Source organism: Lottia gigantea (genome assembly GCF_000327385.1).
Source record: "Lottia gigantea unplaced genomic scaffold LOTGIsca_169, whole genome shotgun sequence".
In the NCBI taxonomy this organism is placed as follows: Eukaryota; Metazoa; Mollusca; class Gastropoda; family Lottiidae; genus Lottia; species Lottia gigantea.
This window is the reverse complement of record NW_008708117.1, coordinates 194384-203853: the sequence shown is the minus strand read 5'-3', so window position 1 is coordinate 203853 and position 9470 is coordinate 194384. Positions and strand designations below refer to the sequence as shown.

Genomic DNA, 9470 nt, shown 5'->3' with positions numbered 1-9470 from the left:
GTAAACAACTACACATGTTTCTTTTGCTTGATGATGTGGACTACATGATACAGTACAAATCGTTACTAGTAAAAAATTTCCGGGACACTAAATTTCACAGTGGAACCGAGCAACCGAATTTCATAGTGGGGTACGATTAGTTTGTCGATTACAAAAATAAATCATTTTCTCAAATTAACCTGCTGTAATCCTAATCGGTGGAAGTGACCACATTTCAATCTGATTTCGATTTTCCATGTACATCTACCGTTTCTACAACTCGACTCGTATTTATTTTACCTACCCAATTCCTCGCAAAAAATATTGTGACGTGCATTTTATGTTCAGATAAGTTTGAAAAAATTATGAATCGGGTCAAAATTGGAGAATTTATGGCCATTTTTATTTGGGAGGTGGGGTTGGAAGTCAGCCTATGCAGTCGGGCAAGGCTGGTTTGGGTTAAACCAAAACTTTGACAGGCTACCGTTCGAACTTGTACTGAAGGTACACACTCATTTGAAGTTGCTTTGTTCAAAATTTAAAGTTCCTTCCTACTGTGCAAACGCCTGCTGCGGCACTTTTAGTCTCAGATTTTTTCCCCAAACCAAAATATAAACCATTTTCCACTTGAAATTGAAGGTGCAACTTCAAAGTCGATTTTCTCGAAAGTTTTCAAAAAATCAGAATTTCTGTTTTCGACTGAAATAGATAGAAGACATGTTAACCTACTTGCAACAAAAATTATACCTCTCGGGCCAAAATTGGCCGAGTAATGGCCATTTTAGTGCGGGTTTTGGGGTCGACAGACAGCCTATACAGTCTTGTTGCACTGGTTGGGGTGAAGACCAAAACTTTAACAGGCTGCTGTTCGAAGACTATCAGAGAAGTTGATATGTTCCGAATTTCAAGTTCCTACCGTGCAAACTCTGCCTGCTGAAGCACTTTTAGTCTCAGACTATTTACCCAAACCAAAATACATGCGATTTTCCTCTTGAAAATAAGGGTGAAATTTCACAGTTGATTTACTCGATAGTTTGGAAAATTTCCGAATTTCTGTATTCGACTGAAATAGACGTAGGACATGTTTAGGTATAGTCATTTTAGAATAGGCCTAGGGGTGGGGTCGGCACTCAGCCAATGCAGTCTAACTGCACAGAGAGGCGAAAAACTGGGTCTTTTATTTTCAAAAATACTCCAACGTTCAAGGGAGCTGTAACTAATTGAGATAGAGCATCCTGATTTATTGTGTCATTTAGAACCATTTTGATCAAAATTCTTTCCGCCCCATCTTCGATGAAGCAGGAGTTTTACTTACAAGGATACTACCTCTAAAGCTGCGTTTACCGAACACGCGGTATGCGTATTGCGGGACGCGTCAACGGAATGCGGTATGTGAAATGCGGTAAATATACCGCACTTCTATTTATCGGAAGGCGTTAACGTGTTAACTTAACACTTCAAGTTTCATAAGCATGGCGCCCATCTGGTCCGTTCCTTCTCAAACACGATGCAACCGAATCCAGCGGGATGTAATCATCGCCGTTGGGTCCTATGCGATAGCAAGGAAGAGACGTTCTAGACGAATTGTTTGTTTGATTGGTGTTTATAACCAGTACATCACAATGGTGAAAGGCAAGAGATTTCCAGCGAATGTATCACTGCTTTGTTGCAGATGTAGGCCTACAATCACTGAGCCACCGAGGCCCATTAACAGTGTGAGCGATAGAATCATTACAATTCTCTGACTGAGGTTTGATTTGAGCCCGAGCCTTGTATGCCGGAACAGCTGAATAAGTGCGCTACGCGGCCACGACCAGCTCCAAACTTTAAAATGAAGCTCACCATCTAGTCCTTCCACTTTCAACGTTTTTGCTATGCTCTCCCGTCCAAGCGTTCGATTACATCGTCTGGAAGTTGTTTTCCTCTAGGCATTTTGACTTATGGGCGCAACTTCACACGCAGGAATGCATGGAAACTATAAAACAAAGCTCGGATAATTGCTACACGGGGACTTAAACCGCCACGGTATATTATACCGCGCGGAAAGATCGCTACTCCGACCGATCGGTTTTACCGCGTACCGCGACCGATTGAAAATCTCAAAACAGGTCAACAGTTAGTGAATTTTATATATTCATCAGTTGGACTTACCATGTGCCATGACTAAAGAATAGAATAGTAGATGATGTAGGTTATCCAATAAACTAAATAATTATTGAAAAACGCTTCTAAGCATGTTTCAAAATTACTAAGTTAAATAGATAATTGCTTAGTTCTATGGATTTATTGGATTAAAGAGGGGTTTTGTTGTATGGTTATGATACGAGGTATAACCAAGTTTAAGAGATTCTATTTGTTGGTTTATAAGTGGTAATAAACTTAATTTCTTAATGTTTATAGGTGGTGTGTTCTTGGTGTAAAAACACATCCGACCTAGAAGGTTCTATGATAGAGCGTGAATAATATATATTTCGACATGTCGTTGGTATTCGCGAACCTGATATAAAATAAGGTCAAAATAGTTAATTAAAATGATTAAAAAAAATTCAAAATCTGCTTCATATGTAATTTCCTTTGGGCAAAATTCATATTAGTATATTTAAAGTAGCTTTATATATTTACTCTTTTAAAAAAATAGCTCAAAATTGATTTATTTGGATTTTATAATTTATTCTATTTATTTCATTTATTTATTTTATTCATATATTTCATTTATTATATTCATATATCATATATTTCATTTATTTTATTCATATATTTCATTTATTTTATTCATATATTTCATTTATTTTATTCATATATTTCATTTATTTTATTCATATATTTCATTTATTTTATTCATATATTTCATTTATTTTATTCATATATATCATTCATTTTATTCATATATCATATATTTCATTTATTTTATTCATATATTTCATTTATTTTATTCATATATTTCATTTATTTTATTCATATATTTCATTTATTTTATTCATATATTTCATTTATTTTATTCATATATTTCATTTATTTTATTCATATATTTCATTTATTTTATTCATATATTTCATTTATTTTATTCATATATATCATTCATTTTATTCATATATCATATATTTCATTTATTTTATTCATATATATTTTATATCATATATTTCATTTATTTTATTCATATATTTCATTTATTTTATTCATATATTTCATTTATTTTATTCATATATATCATTCATTTTATTCATATATCATATATTTCATTTATTTTATTCATCTATTTCGTGTATTTTCTAATTCAATTCAATCCCATACCCTCCAATCAAATCTAATTCATTCTTCATTTTACCTTTTTCTTTAATTCGTTTGTTTGTTTAATTGACTACATGAAATGAATAAATTAATAATTCCAGTAATTCGCTTAATTTGATTCTTTTCTGCCCGAATATCATTAACTTTTATTTTGTATGCAACACATAGAATTACATGTTTTTGAAATTGGCTAATTTAATGCTAAACCACAGGAACAATTTTTAATTTTATTTGTTAAAATGGATAGCAAATCACATTTGGAGATCTTAATGAATCATTAATTAGACGATATAGTTACACAATAACCACCTAATTCCTATTAACATGTTGGAGATCACCTGTGACCTTCCATATCGTTTCTTGTGGAGGGAATTTAAATCAAGGTTACTGCATAGCACATTTTACACCTAAAACATAAACACGATTTTATATCCAAACGTTGTGCTTTTCGGAAGCTGCTAGAAAACTACTGAACGGATTTGCAGTATTGAAAATAACAATATTCTAGAAATATTTCAGGCATGATTTACGATGTTTTTGATAATGAAAATTTTGCGAACTGCCCCTTTAAATAAAAGTGTAATTGAACACAGGAGTGTAAATTGTACAGGTCGTGACCGCCATCTAACTTTTCCGGGAGAGTTTATTTAGTAGCATATCAAATTTGAATTGTATGACATTTCCTGTTGATTTTGCTGAACTTATTCCTTGACAGATCCATTTCTATGTTGTGTTAATACTGCAACGGTTACAGGTGTTATATTTTCTCAATAGTTCCTGTTCCATATTATATATTGTGGGTTTTGAACTGTATAACAGAAACGGTTTAACGAGTTTTCTAGTGACTGGATAAAGTGGAAATAAAAACAATGTAATCAGGTAATGTTTTTTCTTTACATCTGTTTATTGTGCATAACATTCTGAAAGTGATTTATTATGGTATATTACCTCTTAGGATTACCAAAAAAATTAAATTTTTAAACTTCATCAGCGGACTTACCTGGTGTCATAAATATATACGACAGAATCCCTCTATAATCCGATAAATCCTGAAAACTAAGTAATAACTCAGGTAAACTAAACATGCATATGGAAGGTGTTATCTATTTAAACTCTATTATACTGCAAACAGAACTGATTCGGTCTTCCCGACCTCATCAGTGCAGTGCTGATACTGGAGTTGAGGTTTGGCTCAGATGATCCCACATGTGGTACCATTGTACCATATCAGAGTGTTCAAATTAGCAAGCCAGTGAGCTACGCATACGTGCTAGAGACAATGGTATATGAGCCAAGGAGCATTATCTAACTCTTATTCAACTATTGTGTTATATTATAGTAAGATCCATCGTTACACAACCATGTTTTTTTTAAATTTAGGATCAGATTGTTTTTATTCATAAGAAAAATGATACGCCATATTCTGATCCACATTGGTATATTGGCAGGTAAGATTCAATGAATTCTAATATAGTGCTTCTCGACAGGGAATGAATTGGAATAAACAGGGGGGCTGGGGAGGGAGGAATCTACTGCTGTCATTTCCGAGTAGTATTTGATAGAGTGCATGTTCAGCTGCAAGTTTGATAATGTAAAGACGTGGTTCGTGGAAAATAATTGAGCGATGTGATCTACGACTGAAACTGACGTCATTAACCTCGGCCCATGAAGCCTATCTATCTCGATATGTGGAGTATGATTTTATATCCATACATAGTTGATCTTTGAATTTATTTCTTGAGTAAAATGATAGATTTGGAAGAACTCTTCCAGGAAAAGCTCACTGAGGTTGAGAAGCACTGCTTTACGCTAGTGATGCATGAGGAAAAAGTTGAAAATAGGAAAAAGTTCATAAAGTGGCATAGGCTATATGTTTGAGTTTCAAACTACAGTTGAGAAAGAAAGGCGAAAGATATTCGAAGCTGTACATGTAGTTCACTTAGTCAATATAATTTCTTATGTTCGATGAATTTTTACTAAATCGATCAAAACGATCATTTTAAATAGAAGGTGCTGCTCGTTAAAAGCAAGACTGTAAAAATACACATTTGTGTAACATTTTCGGACATAAAGGCATGTTATCATTCTCCCTTAGTGGGCATTGAGTCAGGGATAAGAACGGAGTAAAGTATATATTTCGCATCAATTGGGCACATGCTAGCCCAAAGGAGCACAAGGACGGATGGTTTCTAAATACAAACCGCCCTACCACCTAAAAAAGCTTAAAAAATTTTGCGCTAAAATTAGTATTGTTTCATACTACGAAACGAAACATTTTCAATTCGGCGGATTTTTTGGCGACGTTAATTCTATGGAATCACAGATTACTTTTAAAAAGTGAAACGAAACAAAATAAATATTTCTTGTTTCTCCTGATTGTATGATCCAAATAACAATAATCTATTTGAGATTTAAAACTCACCAAGTAGGACTTGAAATTTCGTTTGAATATTAATATTCCAGGTTTTGTTTGGTGTTCTGATCTACCTTACTCTGATTATCTAAACTGTCAGCAGACGATATCGGACGATTCCTGCTATTCTGGTAATGCTGTTTTCAAATCTTGGCACAGGGCCGATATAAATATTTATAGTAACACAGAAAATTTATGCCGGTAAGTTCTATTTGAAAGAGACACTTCATAATGGAAATAAAATAAGATAAATGGAGTTTTACGTCCTACTTTTCTGCACAATGTTGTCTAATGAATACGGCACATCATAATGGAGACGTAATAATACATGAAAGCCGTCATGAATAGATGATGCAAACTGGTTTCATAAAACGTATCAAGCTTGATTAAACTGAATTTGTTTTAAAAGGGTGAATTGAACGAAGAGTACTAATAGTTAATTTAGTAGTTTGAACTACTTAAATCCTTACATTAGTTTTCAAACAGCTTCTAAAAAGAACAACGAACTTTAAAATGATTACAGAAACTTTTAGATATACTTTTGGCTTTAAAAAAAATATTGGTTGCGATATTTTTAGTTAAAACTTTAAGATACGTTAAGGAATTTGAGCAAAACAATTTTTGACTGACAAGATAAACGAAATTCCCTTTTAACCCCTTAACTGCGATATTGTGGCTGCTATTTTTTAACCGAGTTTATAGCTTAAACCCAGTGGCGGAGCCAGGTTTACTTCAGAGGAGATTTTTGCTCAAAAACTTCCTTTCGGGGCTGCGAGGGGAGGGCGGCTGCCCCCTCTGACCACCCCCCCCCCCTCCTTTGGCTCCGCGACTGCTAAAACCATTAATTCTGTAATTGCCTGTATAAAATCTATCAGCCATTTATGACGTTATTTTCTGTTGATGTTTCAGATTTAAAACTGAGTATATTCACTTGATATATTGTAAGAACAACCACTTGCGACGGTGCTTACCAAATGCCAGAACTAAAGACATGTTTAAGACAGCAGACGCTGAAGAAAAGGGGTTCGAACATATATGTTCGAAACCCGAAGGTACGCAATTATTGTTCTGTAAATTGTTATATCAGTGATGATGGTAGTGGGGGTTACAGGGGAATTGCCCCCCTCCTCTTTAGAAAAATGGTCTGTAACGCCTAGTTGTACCTCCACTTCATTTCTAACAAATGTAATGGGACAGATGCGGCATTTTGGGGGGTTGATATTAGTCGTGAATGTATTAAATAGTCTTCAGAAGCACTAGGAATGAACGAAAATCGCAAAATCCCTTTAAAAATACTTCAAACTTCTATTACTAGTACATTTCTAGTACTTCTGAAGACTATTTATATATTTTCAAGACACAAATCAACACCAGAAAATGCCGAAGTGTCCTTTAATAAGGTTTAAAGACGGAAAACAGCTTTAGCTCTATTTTATAATTGTCATTTTAGCCATGAATATCACCTGTTTGAAACGATCAGGTCAAGAAATCGGTGACTGCCAATCAGAAGCGAAACTCGGTCGATTGAGCATAAATGCTACATTTGTAGAATGGAAAGAATATCGCTGCAGGTAAAATCTGTTTTCCTTAACATAGAAGCGTTATATATTAAAAGTATAAATGCAATGTAAAATACGTACTCTGTGTAAGTATCGGGTGGGCAAAAAAAAAAACCAAAACGGTAATACCTTTTCATTTCAATATAATTCTTTAAATATAAGACAAGACCATTATATTGTAACCTCGTAATTATAGAGATATTAGACCTCTTTTCACAATTTTGAATATAACAGTTTTTTTTTAAAAATTCCTTGTTCAAAAATTATAATGCCCCTTTGTCGTTTTTTCTGGGACCACCCGATATTTATGTAGATATAATATATGGTTTCATGCAGCAGAATAGATGCTTTTTTGCTATCCATACCTTGTCTTGATTTTAGAAAGTAAACAATATCGTTATTTCAATTCATTTTCAGGTCCATCACAGCGACTTATGAATGTACGCAAGACTCGAGATTACTGAAGGACTGTCCTGAATCTAGATCAATCTATCTAGAGTACAGCAGGATCACCTATCCCAAGGCATGCGGTGACTTATCAGTATCAAGTACCCCTAATGGACAGCCGTTGATTTTTAACGGGCATCCGTCGATTTATACACATTTTCTTTCGTTTTCTCAATTGACCCTTATTTTAATAATTTCATTTTTCTAATCTGTAATAGTTATATTGACATTTTAACAAGGTGTGTTGACATTTTCCATTTTAGACTGAAACATCTGCCTCTATTTGAGACTCTGATTTTGAAAGTTGTCGACTGGTGTAGATACAGGAAATTTATAGGCCCTGTTAAGTTGGTATTCTCTGCACCTCAGGTGCGGTTTTTTAGACCCATTTATTTAAATCAGATCCGATATATTCAGGAAGACGGATATTTATATATATAGTTCGGTCGTACCATCACAGCCCCTAAACCATTTATGCGCATATAAAACAATATTACAGAAAAATACATTAAAATGGGCTACAACTACCAAAGGCTAAACAAGTGGTTGCCTAGCAAGATACGCCCACTTTCCTGATACATTTTCAGTATATCAAAGGCGGTCACCAATATGTGTCAAATCATCAAAAATCTAATTTGTGCAAGATATTGTTGATTTAAACAAACACATTATTATATCAACAAATTTTGATGCGTTTTTACTAAGTTATAACCCAAATTCTATTGATCGAAAAATTCTCAAATTTAATTTTGACTAAGATCTCATCATTATAAATGATCATACTAAATTTCATTTACATCGGATGAAAACTGTACTCTCTATTGTGTTCACAAACAAATTTTGACGCGTTTTTCATAATCGCAAAAATCTCATCCATCATTATAAATATTAACAAATTTCATTTAAATTGGATGAAAACTGTAGTCTTAAATGTGTTCACAACCAAATTTGACGCGTTTTTCATAAGTCAAGGGTAATAACTCAAAAACCGTTCATCGAAAAATCGTGAATATCGAACTTGTCCAAGATCTCGTCAGTATAAATGATCACACCAAATTTCATTCAAATCAGATGGAAACTGTAGTCTCTATCGCGTTCACAGGCCAATTTTGACGCGTTTTGGCTAAGTCAAGGACAATAACTTAAAAATCCATTCATCGAAAAATCGTGAATATCGGACTTGTCCAAGATCTCATCAATATAAATGATCACACCAAATTTCATTCGAATCAGATGGAAACTGTAGTCTCTATCGCGTTCACAAGCCAATTGTGGACAGACGGACGGACATGGGTGACGACAATATACGTCAACATTATAACGTGGACGTATAAAAACAATATCACACCACAATGTGGCACTAAAACAACAAAACAAGAACACTGAACAAATACATAAAACTGGAACAAAGCCTGACGAAAAAATTTAAATTATTGGCCTGTTTTAAAAATGCAACAATCTTCTCATAAAGAGAACAGGACATCAAGAAATCGAAAACCTACATGGACTTCAATGATCCTCTCTACCTCTTAAATATCTGTGTACAAATCTTTGATAGGTCATTAAAGCTGTTTGAAAAATTCTTCATTGTGGAGTCGCACACTAACTTTTCTATCAATTCATTTATAGTAATGAATTTTATCCGCAATTAATCAGAATGCGCATAGCTTATTTCATCTACTTTGACCACATCTTAACACCATTGGAGCCATTCGCGGTCAGTGTACAAATCTTTGATGGACGATTAAAGGCGATTACATTGCTAAATCTTTCCTATCATTTTG

The 9470-nt window shown here is 33.9% G+C and overlaps 1 protein-coding gene across 1 annotated transcript; it reads left to right on the top strand.

Moving 5' to 3' along the window:
* Window positions 1-3911: 3911 nt before the first annotated feature.
* On the top strand, window positions 3912-9269 carry LOTGIDRAFT_238795 (hypothetical protein). Its single transcript, XM_009051488.1, has 7 exons — window positions 3912-4146; window positions 4648-4715; window positions 5731-5881; window positions 6590-6732; window positions 7131-7251; window positions 7657-7787; window positions 8920-9269. The coding sequence occupies exons 2-7, from the start codon at window positions 4676-4678 to the stop codon at window positions 9018-9020; spliced, it is 687 nt and encodes a 228-aa protein (XP_009049736.1). The 5' UTR covers window positions 3912-4146; window positions 4648-4675; the 3' UTR covers window positions 9021-9269.
* Window positions 9270-9470: the final 201 nt, after the last annotated feature.